Source organism: Cnephaeus nilssonii, assembly GCF_951640355.1.
Source record: "Cnephaeus nilssonii genome assembly, chromosome: 24".
NCBI classification, from domain to species: Eukaryota; Metazoa; Chordata; class Mammalia; order Chiroptera; family Vespertilionidae; genus Cnephaeus; species Cnephaeus nilssonii.
This window is the reverse complement of record NC_137095.1, coordinates 6501490-6524918: the sequence shown is the minus strand read 5'-3', so window position 1 is coordinate 6524918 and position 23429 is coordinate 6501490. Positions and strand designations below refer to the sequence as shown.

Genomic DNA, 23429 nt, shown 5'->3' with positions numbered 1-23429 from the left:
CCACACAACCTGTCTGGCCGTTTTGTTTCTCATGCACTTTAGAGTCTCTGTTCTCCATAACATGCAAAGAAACCAGTCTTCATTTGGAAATGTTTATAGCAAGGTAGAAAGCTGGAGTCATCACTAACCCTCCCCGTCCTGACCCCCGTCACAAGCTATCACTGAACCCTAACGCTTACACTTCCTGGATTTCTCTCAACTCGACCTTCCCTCCGTCCCAAGTCCATGCCTGAGCTGAAGCCCTCAGCATCTCCCCTGGACCGTCACACTTGCTTCTCAAACAGTCTCCAGTCTCCACCCTCTTTAACATAACGTGTCCGCTTCCCAGAAACTTTCCAGCCAATCAACTGTCCACTGGATAAAGACCAAATGTTTACCAAGGAATGCAAGGCTGTGCAAGGCCTGGCCTCTACCAATTCCGGGTCTCATTCCTCACCTCTCCCCGCATTCATCCTGACCCACCTCAGCAGAAATGCTGAGCTTCCCATCACCCCTCTATGTGTGCTGGTATCCCGCCCATACCCTTGGTCCAGACATACTCTCCCTTTCTTCTGTCTGAAAACCTCCTGATATCCCCTCTCTCAAGTTTTCCTGGACCATTCGTCCATAGGGGACTTCCCACTCCGAGTTACAATTTCTGTGTACGTGTTTATAACCTACCAGACTGAGCTCAGGGGATGTGTCTTAATCATTTTTATATCTTCAGTGTCTGGCACAATGCTAAAGACAATAATAAGAACTAAAGAAAAGTTAAATGGACTAAAACAATAAATTTTTTTAAATACCAACGAGAAGAAAACCTTACTAAATTTGGGCAAAATTAAGTTTCAGAAGTGAAAGTGGTAAAATAAACCATGAAATGTAGGAACCCCCAAATGCAGTAAGCCAGCACAGGAGAACTAATGGGGGCGATGTGAAAGTTAGAGATCAGTGAGCTTTGGAGGGAGTTTTTCCCATATTCTTTTTCCTGAAAATGACTTCTTGCTTATATATGCCTGACACAATGGAGGAGATTCAGTCTCAAACAGACTTTTCTTGCTCTTACTCTGAGGCCGACCATTTTTTCCATTCTCAGGTGTCACCTGCTTCTCACAAACTGACAAAAACGAATCAACACGAAGACACAAGAGCCCTTCAAGTTTGGAGTCTTGCAGCTCCATTTGTTAACGGGAAGTGGGAACATTTCAAAGTGCTGCAATTAGTAAACTTATTGAAATGGTGCTTTCCATTTCATATGCCAAACACAATAACCCTGTGAGCAAATTAAATTAGCATCTTTTAAAGAACCAAGCTGACAAAGTGAATGTTACACCTTCCCCATGGAAGCGATTTTTGCTAATATTTAATTTTTTTAAGCTCCGTATTCCTCTCCCCCTTGCGCTTCTTGCTCTCTAGAACACATACCGATCAGCATGCTTGTCTGGTTAGGCTGGAGCCCGGGACTCTGAAGACCAAGCTCAGTGGCAAGTTCTGGGCCAGAAGGACCAGCCCCTGGGCCCCCCCCGGACGGGGCAGCGAGCCAGGCGGCACCCACCTGTAGCCCACCTTGCGGGCATAGTGCAGGCAGTTCTCCTTCACGTGGGTCTGGAAGTAGGCGGAGCGGCAGAGGGCGCCGCACTCCGGACAGCAGTACGGGGACTTGTGCGTGTGGATCCGCTGGTGGGCACAGAAACTGCACTGGTTGGGCAGCAGCATCTGGCACACCGGGCACGTCTAGGAGAGAACGCGGAGAAGACGGGTCACGCGGGTGCCGCAGGCCGGGGCTCGCCAACCCCCGGCTGCCTGGCTTTCCCAGGGCATGGGGCAGAAGGACCCTCCGCACCCTGCAACTCTTCTCTTAGGGTGCTTGGCACCCTACACCTCATTCAGAGTGTTGATACCGCCCGGCCGGTGTGGCTCAGTGGATAGAGCGTCGGTCTGCGAACTGGAAGGTCCCAGGTTCGATTCCGGTCAAGGGCATGTACATTGGTTGCAGGCACATCCCCCGGTGGGGGGTGTGCAGGAGGCAGCTGGTCGATGTCTCTCTCTCTCATCAATGTTTCTAGCTCTCTATCCCTCCCCCTTCCTCTCTGTGAAAAATCAATAAAATATATTTTTTTAAAAAATTAAAAAAAAAAAGAGTGTTGATACCGCCCAGCCGTTGTGGCTCAGGGGTTGAGCGTCAACCCATGAACTAGGAGGTTACGGTTCCATTCCCAGTCAGGGGTTCCAGCCTCGATCCCGGGTAGGGGGTGTGCAGGAGGCAGCCGATCGATGATTCCCTCTCATCACTGATGCCTCTCTCTCTCTTTCTCTCCCCCCCCCACCTCTCTTTGAAATCAATTTAAAAAACATCTACTTTTTTAAAGTGTTGATACTGACCCTAGCAAGCCTTATCTTGTTAATCACAGACAGAGCTGACCCTGTTTTCCCGATTAGTCCTGCGCGAGGGCTGTGCGTTTCTGCCCTCTGGCTTGGCAGAGGGCCAGCTTCTCCTCCCCAGGGGCCTAAGGCCCTTCTTGAAGTCGAAGATCTCACTTCGCTGCCAGACTCGCCAGGTCCTCACCCTGGCTTGGCAGAGGCGGCTCCTACTCAACACCCCGTCAGATGGTTGGGTGACTTCCTACGGGGACGGAGCGTGCCCCGGAGCGTGCCCCGCCGGCCTGCAGAAGCCCACGGGCACGCTGACTGAGGGGCCCTGCCGGCTTCCATTCCCTCAGCCCTGTCTCTCCACTCTGGGTGGCAGGGGTGGGACCGAGGGGAGGAGTCCCACGACCAGACTCACTGAAGTTCTAATGGGCGGAGCCCCGACAGCAGAGGGGGGGCACCGGGCTGAGCGGGGCCCACATCTGGAGAAGTCCTTCTTAGCAAAGAGGAGGCAACGGTGCTCTCACTGGTGGGGGGGGGGGGGGCGGGTGACCTGGGTCTGAGGAGTTGTGCAGAAGGACAAGTCGTTAGGGAGGACAGAAAAGGATCTCTGCTTTAATCAGCAAAATCCAGAATGGGGGGGGGGGGGCGGGGAGGCCTCTACAGGACAAACCCAGCTCTTTCTACAAATAAATTACAAGGGGGGGGGGAGTGAAGGGAACTTTTGATTTGATTTAAGAGAAATTTTCAATAACTCCAGTGTATGGCACTTATTTGGATAATGATTCAAGCCAGCCAAGTGCAAAAAGGAATGAGATGCTAACTTTATTATATTTTTATACTAGAGGCCAGGTGCACGAAATTCATGTGTGTGTGGGGGGGGGTGTCCCTCAGTCCAAGAGGGAGAGACAGAGAGAAGCACTGATGTGAGAGAGACACATCGATTGGTTGCCTTCCACATGCCCCTGACCAGGCCAGGAGCCTGCAACTGAGGTACGTGCCCTTGATCAGAACTGAACCTGGGAACCTTCAGTCCGAAGGCTGACGCTCTATCCACTGAGCCAAACTGGCCAGGGCGGAATCAGATGTTTTACATAATTTTTAAGTAATATGAAATTAAACTAAATAACCAAAAGCATTCCCTAAAAATTGGAAAACAGAAACATATAACCTAACTATACCTCAGGTAACTATATCAACTACATAGAAAAAAAGGATTGCTGTACTCCCAGTAACCTTTCAAATGCAACATTTTGACCTATACGTCTTTAATGAGATACATCCTGAGGGCAGGAGGACTTACAAACACACCTTCACCTTTCTGCAGTTGTCTTCATGTTACAAATAATATTGGTTTTGATACTTTGAAATTTGTGTGTATATGTGTGTGTGTGTGTGTGTGTGTAAAAGGAAAATCTTAGGAACCAAGATTTTTAGTATAAAATCAGTTCCATAAGCGCTTTATAATCTTACATCTGAATACCAGCATAAACTCATGATCTTTCTTTTCTCTTCTTTTTATTTTAAAATATGACTTCTTTATTGATTTTATAGAGAGAGGAAAGGAGAGGCAGAGAGACATAGAAACATCCACAAGAGAAACATCCATCAGCTGCCTCCTGCATGCCCCCTACTGGGGATCGAGCCCAGAACCCGGGCATGTGCCCTCACCGGGAATCAAACCATGACCTCTCAGTTCATGGGTCAATGCCCAACCACTGACCCACACCGGCTGGACTCTTTCCTCTTTTTAAAAACTTCTATTTCTTAGCTCTCGCCACTGAAAAGGCCTAGAAACAAAGATATATCGAGTAGCAATGAGAATCTCTGCTGCCCAGAATGTGGCCTCTAAATCCCATTCCGCAGTAAAAGAAACCTAGCTTCTTGGGGAAATGGCTGATTCTAGGTTTAGCACAAGAAATGTACCAGGGCACCTTGTTGGGGCTGAAAGGAAGGAAGCTTCTCAAGACTTAACTGGTTTGTGTCAAAAAGGGACATAGGAGTCACCTTGAAGAGACTCCCAGGGACCAAAGATGAGATAACCTGAGCATCAAAATGTATGACGGAAGCCCAGCTGGCATGGCTCAGTGATTGAGCATCGGCCTATGAACCAGGAGGTCACAGTTTGATTTCCGGTCAGGGCACATGCCTGGGTTGTGGGCTCAATCCTCAGTAGGGGGTATGCAGGAGGCAGCCAATCAATGTTTCTCACTGATGTTTCTCTCTCTCCCTCTCCCCTCCTCTCTAAAAATCAGTTAAAGAAACATATTGTAAACAAATGAATGAGTTCATGATAACACTAAAAATAACAGAGTGTCACTGACACCCATTAGGATGGCTACTATTTAAAAAAAAAGGAAAATGACAAATGTCAGTGAAAATGAGGCAAAACTGAAACCGCTCTTCCCTGTTGGTGGGATTGTAAATTTGTGCAGCCACTGTGAAAAACAAGCAGTATGGCTATTCCTCAAAAAGTTAAATACAGCCGAAACCGGTTTGGCTCAGTGGATAGAGCGTCGGCCAGCGGACTCAAGGATCCCGGGTTCGATTCCGGTCAAGGGCATGTACCTTGGTTGCGGGCACATCCCCAGTAGGGGGTGTGCAAGAGGCAGCTGATTGATGTTTCTCTCTCATCGATGTTTCTAACTCTCTATCCCTCTCTCTTCCTCTCTGTAAAAAATCAATAAAATATATATTTTAAAAAAAAAGTTAAACACAGAACTCCCATATGATCCAGCAATTACACTTTTGAGTAGTATGTACCTGAAAGAACTGAAATCAGGATCTCAAAAAGGTATTGGTACACACACGTTCGTGGCATTATTCGCAATACCCAAAAGGCGGAAGCAACCCAAGTGTCCACCAACAAATGAATACACAAAATGTGGTTTTTACGTACAGTGGAATATTATTCAGCCTTAAAAAGGAATGAGATTCTGACACATAGAGGACATTATGCTAAGTAAAATAGCCAGTCACCAAAAAACCAAAAAAATACTGTATGATTCCACTTATATGAGGTACCTAGAGGAGTCAAATTCATCGAGACAGGAAGTTGCCCAGGGCTGGAGGGGGAAGGAGGAGGAAATGTTGTTGAATGGGGAAAGAGTTGCAGTTTTGCAAGATGACGAGTTCTGGAAACTGATTGCAAAAGAGTGAGAATATACTTAATGCTATGGAACTATACACTATAAAATGACTCGGATGGTTAATTTTATGTGTATTTTGCCATAATTTTAAAAAAATAGAGGAGGGACCCTTAAAACACTACTTGAGATTGTTAGGGTATCAACTCACTACTGTGAAAACTATTAACTAAGGCAAACAAATTACCCCATTTTCCAACATAAACTATAATCAGTCCTCGTGGAAGAGGGAAAGATAATGTATAAGGGATCCCAGCTAATCAACAAAAAGAAAGAATAACATTAGAAAAGAAAAAACACCTTTCTACAAGTCGTAATATTAGTGACTCAAGCAGAAAGTACTGGATATTAAAATCATTAGGTAAAAGATAGGGAACTTCACAATGAAGGGATCAGGAAGCCACTGTCTAAACTCCCCCCTAAGGTTTGCATCATTAAAACGGAGACAATCAGACCCTTTGCACCACCCTGAAGTCATGAAATGTGAAGGACACGGGACTCCCCTCCTCAGCACTGACCCCCAACCTAATGGAGTCCTTGCTGCCAATTTCTAGTCTACAAAGTGTGGGGTTGAAAAAGAACAAGTTAATTATCTGAGGAAGCAATCAGGCAAAGCCAAAATTATCCTGAAAAGTTCTCAGGAAGCAATCAAACTCAGGACTGTCCCGGAAAACCCTCCGGACACATGGCCCAGTTTCCTCAACAAACCAGGGGCATGAAAAAAGGGGGGTCCAATCGAGTGGCTGGGACGAGGTACTTACTGTTCCAGACGAAAAGCTGAAAAGGCTTATTAGCAAATGTAAAGTGTGGTCCCTGTCTGGATCCTGATTCAAAGACAAGTTTTGCCATAAATGGGGAAATTTGAATATGGCCTTGTATTAGGGCATATTAAGGAATTGTTATTAATTTCGTTAGATATGATAATGACCATTAAGAACAAGAAGAAACTGTCTCTCTGTGCTGACATCCCACCCAACAGGGTGGCTTGGAATGTCAGGGGAAGGACGCCGCCAGCCACCGCACAGGGAGGCAGATGGGCTCAGGGGCAATCTCCCAGGAAGAAGACAGAAGGCCTGCACATGCCGTCCTGCAGTCACTCAACGACCCCAGAGTGGAGGGCCCCCACCCCGCCCCTCGCCTCTCCCCTGCCCTGGACATGACCTGAAGCTAGGGCACTGTTCCGGGAAACCCAGATCCAAAGCCTAGTTTTGATCCCAGACCTCAAGCCTCACCCTTTCTGTGAGACTCAGAGGCCGCTTTTACAGGCATGAGATTTTGAGGGATTAGAACGAGGCTGAGAGAGGCCTGACAGCCCCCCTGGGTGCTCCCTCCCCTCCTCTCTGCTGGGCCCTGCTGTCAGCTCCTATTAGAGGAGAATGACTTAGAGAAGATGCAGGACCAGCAGGTCACCAGTGGGGGGTCCTGTACCCAGACTTCCCTCACATGTTAGAAGACACCAGTGAGGAACCGTGCAGGGAAAAAAGAGGCCCAGGCATCAGACCTCCACTGGCAATGGCTCTGGTCACGGGACTCAGAAGATGCGATCCGGGCCCATGAAACCCCCTGAGGAGTCGGCTGGAGAGGCCATACTCCACCTGACTCATCGGAAGGAACATACAAACAGAAACGGAGGTGAACATGAGAGGCGACAGCGACCCTTCGGCACCTCTGGTCCCTTTAGGAGCTGCAAAAGCCCCATCGACCTGCCAAATTCCTCCCCGTCTCCACCCCCCTCTCCCGAGGCTGCCTCCCTCGTGACAGCTCCCTGTTCTCAAACACACGTGGCGCTTCACATACTGCTGTCCCTCTCCCCGAAGCCCCGCCTCTCCCCTCCTCCACGCTCAAAGGTCACGTGTGGCGTCACGATGAATTGTCCCTCTGAGGCACTTTCTGCAGCGATGTTGACAAGCCTGTTCCCACCCGGCTCTGCGCCTGCGCACACTCGGCTGTCTGGGCGGCGAGCCCTGTGCTGGCTGTGCCACCGGCGGGCGCTCCAGGAGGAACAGCGCGACGCCCTCCGGCAGGCACCGCTGAGCTCAGCTGGGAACAACGTGCAGAGCTCAGGGGCCGCCTGTGCAGGCCCCTGTTGAACTGACGTAAAAAGAGCTACTGGCTCAGCCAGCGTGACTCAGTGGTTGAGCATCGACCTATAAACCAGGAGATCACAGTTCAATTCCGGGTCGGGGCACATGCCCGGGTTGCAGGATCAATCCCGAGGAGGGGGTGCGCAGGAGGCAGCCGATCAATGATTCTCTCTCTCATCATGGATGTTTCTACCCCTCTCTCCCTCTCCCTTCCTCTCTCTAAAACCAATAAAAACATATTTTTAAAAGAACATAAAAATAAAAAAATTTTTAAAAAGAAGCTACTGCCGAAACCGGTTTGGCTCAGTGGATAGAGCGTCGGCCTGCAGACTGGAGGGTCCCGGGTTCGATTCCGGTCAGGGGCATGTACCTTGGTTGCGGGCACATCCCCAGTCGGGGGGTGTGCAGGAGGCAGCTGATCGATGTTTCTCTCTCATTGATGTTTCTAACTCTCTATCCTTCTCCCTTCCTCTCTGTAAAAAATTAATAAAATATATTTTTTTTTTAAAAAGAAGCTACTGTACTTTCGCCCCAAGCTCTGCAGCCCTGGCTGAGGGAAGCTGGTGAGGGGTGGGCTTGGCTAGGTCAGAAGAGACTCCTTCCCCATGGAGGCGGAGGAAAAGAGCCTTCTGGAGACGTCTGGAGCCCCGGGCGTTGCTAACTCAGACAGCCACGGGCACAGAGGATGCCAAAGGGTATTCTCAGCACAGATGCCTTTTTTTTTTTTTTTTTTTTAAATAAAGCCAGATCTTGTCAAACATAACCAAGGACGGGGAGCAGACAAGCACAGCGGCTTTCCTAGAGGGCTGAGAACACGATGGAAGGAAGAGGCCCACAGGTCAGCCTGCTGCGCCTCCTTCCACGTCAGCCCTGACACAGGCCCGCCTGCACTTTCCACCACGGATTCTGCCCAAAGAGCCGCGTCCACGGCGGGCAGCACGCAGTCAAGGATGGTTCTGAGGAGGACAGGCCGAGGCGCAGGGCAGGGTCACACTCCCTCGGCCCTGAGTCCTGCCCAGACACCTGCCAGAGACAGGCACCGTCCAGCAGAGACCTAGCCCGGGCCTGACGAGGGGCGCTGACAGCCCACGGGAGCGGGAGCTGAGTGAACTTTGGGGCACGTCCATATAAAGACTCACCCACTCGCCGAAACCGGTTTGGCTCAGTGGATAGAGCGTCGGCCTGCGGACTCAAGGGTCCCAGGTTTGATTCCGGTCAAGGGCATATACCTTGGTTGCGGGCACATCCCCAGTAGGGGGTGTGCAGGAGGCAGCTGATCGATGTTTCTCTCTCATCGATGTTTCTAACTCTCTATCCTTCTCCCTTCCTCTCTGTAAAAAATCAATAAAGTATATTAAAAAAAAAAAAAAGACTCACCCACTCTTCAGGGCTGCCCGTCAGCTGTGGGCGGGACACTTTTTTATTTTTTTAATATATTTTATTGATTTTTTTACAGAGAGGAAGGGAGAGGGATAGAGGGTCAGAAACATCGATCAGCTGCCTCCTGCACACCTCCTACTGGGGATGTACCCACAACCCAGGTACATGCCCTTGACCGGAATCGAACCCGGGACCCTTCAGTCCGCAGGCCGATGCTCTATCCACTGAGCCAAACCGATTTCGGCGGGCGGGACACTTTTCTCAGCAAACACCATCTATTCAAGCAGGTGGCTAACCGTCAAGCCAACATCCTGTTCGAAGACTAAGATGCCACCACTGCCCCCACCGATGAGCTTCTCTTCTCTCTCCCGGCCCAACACGGAGCCCGTGGGAACCAGGGCCCGCCACCCGCCCCAGGAAGGGTCACTCACCAGCCCCTCGGACTTCTCCGTCGTCCTCTGGAAATGTGCCGCCATGACCGTGTGGTCGCGGATCTGCTTGTGACATTCGAGACACTTGACCCCGTGCCGGATGAGCCGCACGGGGTCTGGGTAGAGCGGCAAAGCTGGAATGGTGGCGCTGGCCTTGTCCGAGGCGGGGCCGTGTTTGGGGGAGGGCGGGGGCGGGGAGGCCGCGGCCGGGGCCAGCGGGGCCGAGTTCAAGTTCGCGGGGGCCGCCGCGAACATTTGGTCCGCGGAGATGGGCTTGACGAGCAGCTGCGAGCACTGCATGACGAGCCCCTTGGTCTTGTGGTCGCGGGCGTGGCGCAGCAGGCTGCACTTGTTGAAGAAGACCAGCGTCTGCGAGCAGAGCGTGCACAGCACCTCGATGTGGACGCTCCGCCGGCTGTAGTGCTGGCCCAGGCTCTTCTCCAAGGCAAACGCGTCCCCGCACTCCAGGCAGCAGTACCCGCTGGCGGGCACGTGGATCCTGCTGTCCGCGGGCGGGCTGAGGTTGGGCGCGTACAGGGGCACGGGGTTGGAGCTGTGGAGGACCTTGTTGAAGACCTCCACGACCAGCGGGGCGGCCTTTTTCACCTGGTGCACCAGGGGCACGGACATCTGCGTGGGCTGTGGCTGGCTCCGTCGCTGCGCCGAGGACTTGGCCGTGACCGAGGCGGCCACGCTGTGGGGGACCAGGTTCAGGTTGGCCAGGTGCACGGCTTTGGGCAGGAGGTTGGCCGAGGCCGGGGTGGACGCCTGCAGCGCGATGCTCTGCTGCTGCTTCTTGCCCGCCTGGGGGCCCGGGGCGGCCCCCTTCGGGGCCCGGGGCCCAGAGCCACAGCTGGGAGACGGGGATTCACTGGCCTTGGTCACGCTCTCAAGCCCTTTCCTGTCGCCCTGAGGGCTCCCTGCATCTGTGCCCGCCTCGGGAAAGGGCTCGGCGGCGACAGGCAGGGCAGCGACCTCGTCCTCGGGCCCCTCGCTCGGGGCCTCGGCAGTGGCACTCCCTAGAGGTGACCCAGCGGGGGACTTACTGGGATCGTCTGGGTCTGGCAGGATCCTTGTGACGGTCCGTTTGATTTGCCCCGATGATGTCTTAATGGTTTTGATCCTGACTCTGGGGATCGCCGGTGGGGAGCTGGCGGCCACCGAAGGGGAGCCCTTGCTGCTGCTGTCGCTGCAGATGCTCCGGGGGCTGTCGGATGGCTTCATACTTTTCCTAGCGGCCTCCAGAGGGCTCCGGGGGCTCTTTGGTGACTTGGGCATTTTGGGGCTGCCTCTGGAGCCCTCTTTCGTGGGCCCTGCGGGGTCCTTGGTGTGGCCTGGAAGGTCCTCCTTGGGGACACTGGCGACCCTTTTGGCCTGCAGGGCCACCAAGGCTGCAACACAAGAGGACAGCTTGGAATGAGCCGGCTTGAGCCGCTGCCGCGGGGGCACGGACGAGCAGGAGCCGAGCTCGGCGGCGAGCCCCTTGGGCTCTGCAATACTGTTGCCAGGGTGACTGTTGAACTCCAAAGCGTCCCCAAAGAAGCGACTGGCATCCAGCTCCTTGTGGGGCTCCGCCGCCTTCTGCGCCCCGCGCTCATGTTCCTGCTGGCTCCCCAAGGGCAGGGGCTCTGGCTTGGGCTCTTTCTTGCAGAAGTGATCGAAGATATGCAGCTCGGGGACTGGAAACTTAGCCAGAGCCTCCAGGACTGGGCCCCCGACAGGCCCGCACCCGGGAGGGGGCGCGAAGTAGCTGTCGGAGTGCTTGGGCTTCAGCCCAAAGCCGTTATCTTTGATGGCATCCTCGGACTCTGGGCTGGAGATCGGACTGAACTGGCTAAAGGTGGGTAGTGGCTCTGACTTGCAAGGTTCCAGCTTGCCCGGGAAACTCCTGGCACTGTCTCCGTTCATGAAAGCGGAGTCAAACTTCCCGCAGTTGTGGCCCAGGCTGTGGGCCTCCGCAGGCAGGTCCGGGCCCCGGAAGCCATTGTGCAGGAGGCTGGGAGCGATGTGGTCTTTGTCCGCCTCGAAGGACTCCTGGCGGCTGGTGTTCTTGACAATGACACTCACGGCAGGCACGTCTGAGGATGACCCCGAGTGAGACAAGGACACACTGTCATCCATACACATGCCCGGAGGCTTGAGGGGATTCTCATTCTCCTCGCTGGGGGTCTGGATCGCCTCCTTGGCATCGAGGCTGGTGGGGTCTGGGATGTCAAAGGCAGCCAGAAGGTCATCGAAATCTGGAGTTTTCATATCCCCCATGGCTGGGCGCCGGCAAGGGCTATGACAGAAACAGAGAAGAGATCTGGTCACCAGGCTCCTGCTGGACTCCGCCCAGCGTCATCTTCTTTGCACACCCACCACACTCACACACACACAGCCAGCATGCCCACGCACGAACCCCCACACTCTGGGAAGTCACACACTTGTGCTTCACCCCAACAGGTTTCCAAAAGGCTAGAGACAGCGAGGGAGGGGCGAGGAGGGGGGGGTGTTTATATGCAGTGACAAGCCTGGCAGGCCTTACACCTCAACACCTAGAAATTCCTGGCTGGTTGCACAGCCAAGAGGCGCAGGCGTAGCACACTCCCTCCACCTGTCAGGGAACATCATCTCCATGGTCATGTGTATTGGCAAAGTCAATCACCCAGCCCCCGGAGAAAAGGCGTGGCTCAGCACCTCCCTTCTTTAGAAAACTTCTGGTTCACATATGTGCCGTGGCTATAAGTTCTGCTAATTTACTCGCAGTTATCACTGGCTTTGTATAACTCTGGTTTCTTGCTGCATAAATTTCAATCATAAGTACGCGCTAGAAAATTATATTATTCCCTTGGTATTTTTTTATTCTAGTCAGCATCTACTTAATTCCTTCATTTTCTCTCTAAAACTGTTATTGGTTGGTGAATAGACCACTGAACCTGAGGGGCAGGGTGACTCTTAAAGTGCCACGTAGTTATCAAATCGGCCAGGAACGGTTTGGGAAGAGCCTTGAATTTCATTTTAACTTAATATACAAGGAAAAGAAAATCCACCTGTTTCCTTCATCATCTGGAGAAGCAGAGCTACAGAACTATCACAACAGAGGTGAGGAAATCCCTATGACACTCCCACTTGGTGGAACTCGGAGCTGGCTAGCTCAAACCTGCCAGAGAGAGGAAGAAAAACTCACCTCACTGCCTCCCCTGCTCAGCCTATGAATCCTGCATCTGCTTCAGCATCTCACTGACACACAGAGGAGGCAACCAATCGACCTGTCTCTCTCACATCGATGTTTCTCTCTCTTTGTCTCTCCTCCTCCTTTCCACTGTCTCTAAAAATCAATGGAAAAAATATCCTCGGGTGAGGATTAACAAACAAACAAAAAATCCATGTACAGTGTAAGTTTTTTTTAAAAATTCTAATTATATTAAGTGTCCTTCCACAGATGACTGGATAAGGAAGATATGCTACATGTACACAGTGGAATACTACTCAGCCAAAGAAAGATTAAAGAAACACTGCCATTTGTGACAACATGCATGGATCATGAGTCCTATGCTAAGTGAAACAAGGAAGACAAAAAAGGACAAGAACCCAATTTCACTTTTATGGAGCATATAAAACAAACAGCCCGGCCTCCATGGCTCAGTGGTTGAGTGTCAACCTATGAACCAGGAGGTCACGGTTCAATTCCTGGTCAAGGCACAGGCCCGGGTTAGAGGCTCAATCCCCAGTAGGGGGCGTGTAGGAGGCAGCCAATCAATCTCATCATTGATGTTTCTATCTCTCCCTCCCTTTCCTCTCTGAAATAAAAATAAATTATTTCTAAAAAAAAAAAAAATCAACGAATTCATAGATACAGATAACAGAATGGAGGTTACCAGAGGGAAGTGGGGGGGAAGAGAGTAAAGGGGGTCAAATATACAATAACAGGAGGAGGCTAAACTTTGGGTGAGGAGCACACAAGGCAATATGCAGATGTTGTATTATAAAGCTATACACCTAAAATTTACATAATGTTATTAACCAATGTTACCCCAATATATTCAAATTTTTAAAAATCCTAATTGTGACATCTACATAGCAACATGGAAAGTTACTTATAATGTTAAGTTAAAAAAAAACACAACAGGTATGTCATGTCAGACTATGATTATAATGATGTCTGCATTTGAGTTAAGATTAAAAGAAAAAGAATAATTATACAGGGTGGTAGGATTTCTGGTGGGTTATTTTTTCAAAAAAATTTTTTGTGCAGATAGACTGCTTTTATAACTTTTAAATGGGAAAATAAAGAAAAAACACTCCGAACCGCAGGGAAGCAGGTGGCGTGGTGGAGGTACACCTGTTACCGCCCCAGGGGATCAACAGGTTTGCAGGTTTGCTTTCTTGCCCCCCTCCCAACCTCCGACCAACAAAACACATCTGCCTGCTTAAGAGTTCCCAGGAAATAAAAACCGCCCCATTGGAAAGCCGCCTGGTTATGGTGGATAATAATGAAGTGAACTGTCTATCCCAGTGGTCGGCAAACTCATTAGTCAACAGAGCCAAATATCAACAGTACGACGATTGAAATTTCTTTTGAGAGCCAAATTTTTTAAACTTAAACTTCTTCTAATGCCACTTCTTCAACATAGACTCGCCCAGGCCGTGGTATTTTGTGGAAGAGCCACACTCAAGGGGCTAAAGAGCCTCATGTGGCTCGAGAGCAGCAGTTTGCCGACCACGGGTCTATACAGAATATGGGTTGGCAGAGTAGCTTGCTGAATGCCTGTGCCTGGAGCCCATAAGCAGGAGCAAGATCCTGGGTATCAGTGACACTTGGCATCCCAATACCATGGAAACACCCGTGTGATATTCGCTTTATAAGCTTGCCCCCTCCCACCCTACCCCGCCGCACTTTTTATTTTTGTTACTTTTTATTGTTTTACTATCTAGGAAAAAAGATTGAGGAAGGCAGAGAGATTGGTCTTTTTAAGGAGCTGGGGAGAGCATGTGGGGAGGAGGGGTGTTGGCGGTGCGAGGGGGAGATAGCGGGGAGCCTACTATTGTCTCACTCTTGAAGCAGAGAAGTGTTACATCAGAAGAAAGCAATGTTCTCCGCACAGAGAAATCTCAGGAACTGGCTCAAAACAGTAGGAGGTGAGATAAGATATCTTTTGCTAGGAAAATCAGAGCTAGTAAAGGATGTGGCAGCTCAACATCAGCAGCAGGAGAAACATTTATAAACTTTGGATTTTAAATACCAAAGCTGATGCCATATACATACATACATATAACCGGCTCGGGCATAGCTGATGCTTTTTAAAAACCCAAGATCCAGCCAAAACCGGTTTGGCTCAGTGGATAAAGCGTCGGCCTGCGGACTCAAGGGTCCCAGGTTCGATTCAGGTCAAGGGCATGTACCTTGGTTGCAGGCACATCCCCAGTAGGAGGTGTGCAAGAGGCAGCTGATCGATGTTTCTCTCTCATCGATGTTTCTAACTCTCTATCCCTCTCTCTTACTCTCTGTAAAAAATCAATAAAATATATTTAAAAATAAATAAATAAATAAAAACCCAAGATCCAGCCCTGATTTCTGTTTTGCCCTTATAAGGAAAACACAAAACACTAGTCATCAATAACAGTGATGGGACTCACTGTGTACCTAAGTATTTGTATTTCTTTAAGCTTTGCTGTAAACTATCACACTGTTTGTAAGTAGAAAGCAGAAATCAATCAAAATATACCCTGGCCCTAGCCAGTTTGGCTCAGTGGATAGAGCATCAGCCTGCAGACTGAAGGGTCCCAGGTTCGATTCCAGTCAAGGGCACATGCCGGGTTTCAGGCTCGAACCCCAGTAGGAGGTGTGCAGGAGGCAGCGGATCAATGATTCTCTCTCATCATTGATGTTTCTATCTCTCTCTCCCTTTTCCTTCCTCTCTAAAATCAATAAAAATATAAAAGTAGAGAAAGAAAATATCAAGAAAAAGTCTATTAATAAAATTAGAAAAATTTAAATTAAAATAATGAGAAACCACTTTTGGCTCACCAAATTGACCAAGGTTTCCAGATGTTCCCTGACCCACAGGGGTTTTCATTTCCCAGGATTCAACCTCAGTAGAGAATTGTTGTGGCTTAAAACAGTAATATTTATTTCTTATAAAACACTTGCAAAGCATTCTCTAGCACTAACTTTTTTTTTTTTAATTCTCACCGAGGATATTGTGTTTCTTTGTTTGTTTGGTTAGTTGGTTTTTTGTTTTGGAGAGAGAAAGGAGAAAGACAGAAACATCAATCAGAGACTCCGACCGGGGATCAAACCCATAATCTAGCTATGGGCCCTGGACGGAAATCAAATCCACAACCTTTTAGCAGGAACGACACTCCAACCAACTGAGGTACCCGGCCAGGGCTCCCGCACTAATTTTACGTCAATCGTGTTTCATGCCTTAACTTAGGTTCATCATGTGACACATATATCCATGTTGACAGCCGCCGAGAGACCTCACTTTTAAGTAAAAAATGTCTTATTGAACCCCCCCACTCTCAAGAAAGCATAGCAAGTTAGTAATGCATACACAAGGCCCAATAATTCCACTACCAGAAACATATCCTAAGGAAGGTGATATGCACATGGCAAAGATGATTATACAGGATTATTTATAACACAATTATTTTATAATCAGCCTAGACTGTTTCCTGATGACACCACGTTGCATGTCTCATCACGAAAGGCCCAGAACACACCGGGCATCACCAAAAAGGACCCTGGAAACAACATGAAACCTGTGATCCTGCCCTCGTTCAGTACCTCGCAGGGCCCGGGCCTGAGTGTGCGGTGCAGTTTGCAGCACCCACAGGCTGAGAAAGACGCACCAGAGCTGGGCAGAGGGTCTGAGAAATGCTGAGGCTATCAAGTAGATGAAGACCTTTCTGATGAGAGCCTTAAAAATCAGAACTCTATTTTATTCTGCAGAAATGAAGATCTAGGGGACGGGGAAGCATAACCGAAGCACAGGTTTGTCCATCAAACCTCAAAATACTAGGGAGAAGAGGGCAGCATCTTGAAGCTTGAAATAAAAGATGCAGACAAAAGACAACTTGATCCATTAGTCAGAAAACATATGGAAGTTGTTACAGATAAACGATATAAATGTGAAAATGACCACACTTACTCAAATTGAGAAATAAAAATAATAAAAGGCTCTGAGGAACTAAGAACAAGAAATGTCACTACACCGATGAGCTTTCATTCCCTTAGTATTGAAGCTTTTAAATTTTAAATAACATTAAACTTGGTTGTCTTTTTTTTTTTCTTAGCAATATTAAGTTCAGCAATAGTAGATGAATAAACTTTCAATAACTGGACATGAGGAGCGCACCCTGAAAGCATTAAGAAAAATCTGATCGGTACAGAGAATAGTGCTTACTGAGACAAGGAGGCAAACAGCTCGTCACAGATTTACACTGTGAAAGTGAGAGCCGAGCCCTAACCGGTTTGGCTCAGTGGATAGAGCGTCGGCCTGCGGACTGAAAGGTGCCAGGTTCGATTCCGGTCAAGGGCATGTACCTTGGTTGCGGGCAAGAGGCAGCTGATCGATGTTTCTCTCTCATCAATGTTTCTAACTCTCTATCCCTCTCCCTTCCTCTCTGTAAAAAATCAATAAAATATATTAAAAAAAAAAAAAAAAAGAAAGAAAGAAAGTGAGAGCCGAGTGACGAAGAGGCCCTGGGCTATGAGACAACAAGAGTAAGGTTCCTTGAACTGGTGACTGTTTGTTGGCTCAGGACTAGAAGAAAGGACCCGTGTACGTGTGTTTTAGGACCTGTGGGTGAACTCTTTACCCTGCTCCCCCAACAGAATATGGCTTACATATATGTATATCATCTGGGTTCAATGGCTAAGGATTTAAAAATGGGTAAATGAGCCCGGCCGGTGTTGCTCAGTGGTTGAGCATCAACCTATGAACCAGGAGATCACGGTTCAATTCCCGGTCAAGGCAGATGCCTGGGTGCGGGCTCAATCCCCAGTAGGGGACGTGCAGGAGGCAGCCGATCAATGATTCTCTCTCATCATTGATGTTTCTATCTCTCTCTCCCTCTCCATTCCTCTCTCTGAAATCAATTAAATACATATATATTTAATTACCTACTTTTTAATATATACATACATATATGTATATATACACACACACACACATACATATATATACATATATATGTATATGTATATATTAAAAAGTAGGTAAATGAAAAGTTGCCCTCAGCTTTGCATTTTAGAAGAAGAAACATAGCAGGGGCAAGAGAGCAAAGAATGACTCAAGTGTGAGAGACAGACAGACAGACAGAGATAGACTGAAAGAAAGAGATGGGGTGAGGGCGAGGGACAGAGGGGAGGGACGAAGGGAGGGAGGAAGAGAAATTACTCAGCAGAAGCTGGGGCCAGAAGGAAGGGCTTGCGGTGGCTGCCAGGTGGAGGAGCTTCTCCCAGGAGTGGAAGCTGGCGAGGGGCAAGAGACTGAGCAAGCAGGCACGAGGTCAGCCGCCGCGCCCGTGACCTGCAGGGGCTTCTGTTGCGACTGTGGCTGGAACACAGACCACAGAGAGACACTGCATCCATGGGTGGGAGAGAAGGGAGAAACTTGAGCTGGACCAAAGGACATGGAAAAGAAAAAGAAAAGAAAAAAGGTCCCCTAGTCCTCCCGGGTCGATTCCTAGGCCTCTCCAAACCCCTGGCGGATGCCCCTGCCCCGGGTGCCCTTCACCTTCACCTTCACCCAGAGGCAGCTTCTCCTCTCCCCCTCCAGGCCCTCCCACCCCAACCGAAAATCCCACGTCCCAACAACAGACTGATCCTGCAAGCACTCTGACGAGACTCACAGGACACTGGAGCTGGAGGGGCCTCAGGAGGTATCTGGTCCGGTGGCTCCCGGACCCCCGTCTGGGGACCACTGCTGCACCGACTGCAAAAGAAGAACACGTGATTGAGATACAGTCCCGGCTCCCAGCTCCCAGCTGGAAATTCTGACTCAGTAGGTCTGGGATGGACCCCTGCATTTTTTTTTTTTTTAATTATTGATTTCAGAGAGGAAGGAGAGGGAGAGATAGAAACATCAATGATGAGAGAGAATCATTGATCGGCTGCCTCCTGCACTCCCCACACTGGGGACCGAGCCTGCAACCCAGGCATGTGCCCTGACCAGGAATCGAACCCTGACCTCCTGGTTCATAGGTTGACACTCAACCACAGAGCACGGCAATCCCTGCATTTTTTAAGCTTCCCACCTGATCACAGTGCACTGGTCTAGTCTACCTCTGCATCTTACACATGGAGAACTGGGGCTCAGAAAGGGAGGGTCACCCTCCAAACCTTTACCAGGTGCCAAGACTGACAGCTGGCACTGAGGACAAGAGGGAAGGCCCAGACCCTGTTCTCCAGTCCCCGCCCAGCCTGCTGGGCACACCCGTAGCCGCACATCTGCGGGACCAGAAGGCTCCCCCAGGGCACAAGCGTCCCACACGATGGAAGGAAGGGGCCTCCCGCCCAGCACAAGCCCCCTCACCCTCCCTGTGCTTGCTTCACTTCTTCCTCCTCACAGCCTGGTTCTCTACCTTTACTGCAGTTATTTCAGTAAAACGTTCTGCCGTCTGCTATTTCATAATCCCTCCACAGGCCCTCACTAAATTATTAATTAGTATCCCTGTGGATTTCTACACGGATAGGCATCCCACACCTACTATGTCCAAAATCTAAGCCTCAATTTCCTCCCAGGATTCCTCATTTCAGGAAGTGACAACTCCATCCTTGCAATGGCTTAGGCCAAAACTTTGACATCCTTGAGTTCTCTCCTCCGACCCGTCATCTGAGCCACACGCAAATCCTCTGAAACCGCCTCGCCTCAAACTGCATCCAAACCAGCCCTTTCTAATGAGCTCTGCCACCACTTTCTCTCCCCTGGGTCCCCGACAGCCTGCGGACTGGCCTGCTGGCCCCCACCTTTGCCTCCTCTCTTCACGCTCCACAAAGCAGCTAGAGCACTGCCTTTAAACTCCCATCAGGCCATGTTCTTCCTGTCCTCAAACCCTTCAAACCCTTCCCCTGTGTCACACAGAGTAAACCCAGTCTGTACCCCGACCTGCCCGGTGGGTGATCTAACGGCCCTCCTGTCCCTCGGTCACCCCATCCGCTCCAGGTGTGCACAGGCCCCCTGCTGCTCCCCAGGCACGCTGGGCACCTGCTCAGAGCCCTTGCACTTAATACTCCCTCTGCTTGAGATGTCCTTCCCCGCAGGCCTCATGGGCTCACTCCTCGCTCCCTCAGGTCTTTACTCAAATATCACCAGGTCTTACGGTCTTCTGACCACTGTACCACTCCCCAGCCCACCATCAATCTCTGCCCCTTTAATCCGCCTTATTTTTCTTCACAGCATTTACCATCAACGGGCCTGTTATATACAGGGTGGGCAAAAGTAGGCTTACAGTTGTTTGTATGGAAAAAGATGTGCAGGTTACGATTATGACAATCTACACTAATAAAAGAGAAAGATGCAAATAGACCATACCTTCGTGACACCCACCGGCCAACCAGGAGTGAGTATACAAATTAACCCAACAAAGATGGCGGGTTAATTTGCATATGCATGGCAACGACACAGGCGGTCCGCACCACCCCAGCCACTCAAGGCCTCTGGGCAGTGTGGGAAGGCGGGGCCGGAGCGGAAAGAGGTGGCTCCAGGGCCAGAGTGGAAAGTGGCGGCTCCAGGGCTGGAGCGGAAAGGCTGTGCCGGCAGCCAGGGAAAGGCAGGCCCATTCTTGCACGAATCTTCATGCATTGGGCTTCTAGTAGTTTTATAACTCAAAAGAATGTCACAGTGGCACAGTGCACTGAGGTACAATCTCGTAAGTGCTCAAACAAATAATGCAATAACTAACACTTAATAATACAAGAATAAACTCTGTGCTTCACGTACTCACCACTGTAAACCTACTTTTGCCCACCCCTGTAATTGCTCATTTCTTTGTCTGTTTAGAGCTCCTGTGTGTTTACTGGAAGGGAACCCGCCATGAGGAAGGGACAGTGACTTGACAGGCTCATCTGTCCAGAACGAAGATTGTTCAAGGATAGCCACAGAGTCCTGAGCAGGTTCATTACCAGTCAGGCAGTTGGCAAATTTGCAGTGTTATTTGTGTTTAGCCTTTAAAATGTTGCTATAAATAAAGAGACCTTGAGTCGTGATGGGGCCTTGCCAGCGGGAAAGGGGCTACCTGAGGAGCACCTGCCTGAGTCCTGGGCTCCTGCAGGGTGATTACGTTAAATATTTTAATGGTGGAAAGTGCCTGCTGGCCAGCGTCCCCACAATAAGGCCATGTGTCTTGAGGATGGGATCTGTGTGACACCAGAGGAGAGAGAAGGCTGGCTCTGAGAGCCACAGGAAGAAGAGGGCTTGGGGTGGTCTTGAGTCTTAAGAAAAGGGGATACAACTCTGTGAATATACTAAACACCACTGAATGGTACACACTAAATGAGTGAATTATATGCCATGTGAATTATATCTCAATAGAGTAATTATATTTTTAAAAAGATAAAAAGAAAGAAAAGGGGATAGGACCGTACAGCTGAATGAGCTGCTGCAAGTGGAAACTAGGTACAGGCAACAAAGTTTAAATAGAGCTGAGAAGCCCTAGCCGGTTTGGCTCAGTGAATAGAGCGTCAGCCTGCAGACTGAAGGGTCCCAGGTTCAATTCCAGTCAAGCGCACGTGCCCGGGTTGCGGGCTCAATCCCCATTGTGGGGTGTGCAGGAGGCATGCGATCAATGATTCTCTCTCATCATGGATGTTTCTATCTCTCCCTCTTCCTTCCTCTCTGAAATTAATAAAAAATATACTATTTTAAAAAGACATTATTTAAAAAAATAAATAGAGCTGAAAACTGAGAGATAGACAGACACTCTATAACTGGTGCCTCCATTACCTTTCATTAATGGGGAACAGATCCCAGCATTCACTGGGCACCGCACTTTGTTCGAGGGGAACAAGACCCAGAGCCTGAGGCAAAAAGGGGGATAGGACACCTCTTGTTTCCACATCATCCTTGAGGAGCCTCTCCCGCTGAACTCTGTAAAAGCATCATCTCTTAGGGGTGGGGACTCCTGAATTTAAGCAAGAAGCCAGTAGCCTCGGGCCTGCTGGGAACCACGCCTCCACTCCCTGAGCAGAGGGCCCAGGAAAGAGAAGGCGGCGGTGCCGTGGGACCACTCCGTCCCCAGCTGTCACCCATGTGTCTGGTGCACCCAGTGAGCCCCCAGTCTCATCACCACAGGTGAGCTACACTCCCACAGATTCCAAAATCAGAGGTTTGAGGGGACACAAGGAACATGCTATTAGTCCTGGGTATCTCTGTGGTTCCCTTAGATGACTTCAGCAGGAGTTTAGCAGCTGGTAGAATTTCTCTCCCAGCCCTAGCCAATTTGGCTCAGTGGATAGAGCGTCAACCTGCGGACCCAAGAGTCCCGGGTTTGATTCTGGTCAAGGGCACGTACCTCGGTTGCAGGCTCCTCCCTGGCCCTGGTCAGGGAGCATGCAGGAGGCAACCAATCGATGTGTTTCTCTCACATGAATGTTTCTCTCTGTCTTTCCCTCTCTCTTCCACTCTCTCTGAAAAGCAATGAAAAAATATCCTCGAGTGAAGATTTAAAAGAGTTTCTCTCTCAGGTGTTCTCTTTTTCTCTCTTTCTCATAACTCCACACACTTCTCCTTCCCATGCCTTTCTGTCCCCATCCCTTTCTCCATGCCTGCTCATCCCTCCCTCCTCCTTCTCTCTCAGCCTCTTCCTCATCCCTCTCTCCCTCCTTCCCTCCTTCCCTTCTGAACTGAGACCCAGGTGGGCTCTGTCATGATGGTTGCTCAGACCTCAGGGCAGTCGGCCTTCGGCAGGAAAGCAGGGCCCCAGCCGGGCAGCCTCGCACCAACAACCCAGAGTGGAGACAGGTGCCCACACATGTTCCCACTTGTATATGTTCCCAGTGACCCTGGGGCAGTGGTCGGCAAACTGCGGCTCGCGAGCCACATGCGGCTCTTTGGCCCCTTGAGTGTGGCTCTTCCACAAAATACCACGGCCTGGGCGAGTCTATTTTGAAGAAGTGGTGTTAGAAGAAGTTTAAGTTTAAAAAATTTGGCTCTCAAAAGCAATTTCCATCGTTGTCCTGTTGATATTTGGCTCTGTTGACTAATGAGTTTGCCGACCACTGCCCTAGGGGATGACAGGGAATAATATCCAAAGAAACACCCCTATGTGCCCTTCTACCATCAGACAAAATGGAATATGAAAGCCCTGTGTCTTTAAGACACAGGGTGAAATGCTTACAGATACAACAATGTGATGTCTGGGAACTGCCTCAAAATAGCGCAGGGCAAGAGGCAGAGGGCAGGGAGGGAGGACACAAATGCAGCAGGATTGGCCCTGAACTGATAACCGTTGATCTGGGTGAGGAGTCCATGGAGGTTTATCATCTTCTCTTCTCTACGTTTGTACATGTAAGCACAACAGGCACCAGACCCTTGTTTAGTGGATACCGTGGGTCCATCTAGATAATCACCAAGGTCACACCCATTAGGGTGACTATTATTATTTAAAAAACAAAAATGAAAATAGCCGGTTTGGCTCAGTGGATAGAGCCGTCGGCCTGCTGACCAAAGGGTCCCAGGTTTGATTCTGGTCAAGGGTGCGTACCTTGGTTGCAGGCTCCTCCTGGGCCCTCGTTGGAGCTCGTGCAGGAGGCAACCAATCGATGTCTTTCTCTCACATCGATGTTTCTCTCTCTTTCCTTCTGTCTTCCACTTCCTCTAAAAATCAATGGAAAAATATCCTCGGATGAGGATTTTTAAAAAACCCCAGAAACTAACAAGTGTCAGTGAAGTTGTGGAGATATTGGAATCCCCATTCATTGCTGGTGGAAATATTAAATGGTTCAGACACTATGGAAAACAGCATGGTGGTTTCTCAAAAATAATTAAACATAGAATTTACCATATGATCTAGCAATTCCACTTCCGGGGATAGACCCAAAAGAACTGGAAGCG

General features: G+C 49.7%; 1 protein-coding gene across 1 annotated transcript in view; it reads right to left on the bottom strand.

The window, feature by feature from the left end:
* Nucleotides 1-23429, bottom strand: part of ZNF592 (zinc finger protein 592) — a 54044-nt gene that overhangs the window by 14721 nt on the left and 15894 nt on the right. The window contains exons 3-5 of the mRNA XM_079764053.1: nt 18229-18311; nt 9388-11668; nt 1535-1713 (exon numbers count right to left, since the gene is read on the bottom strand). Of these exons, the coding sequence (XP_079620179.1) occupies nt 1535-1713; nt 9388-11649 (2441 nt within the window). The 5' untranslated portion in view covers nt 11650-11668; nt 18229-18311. The remainder of the gene's footprint in view (nt 1-1534; nt 1714-9387; nt 11669-18228; nt 18312-23429) is intronic.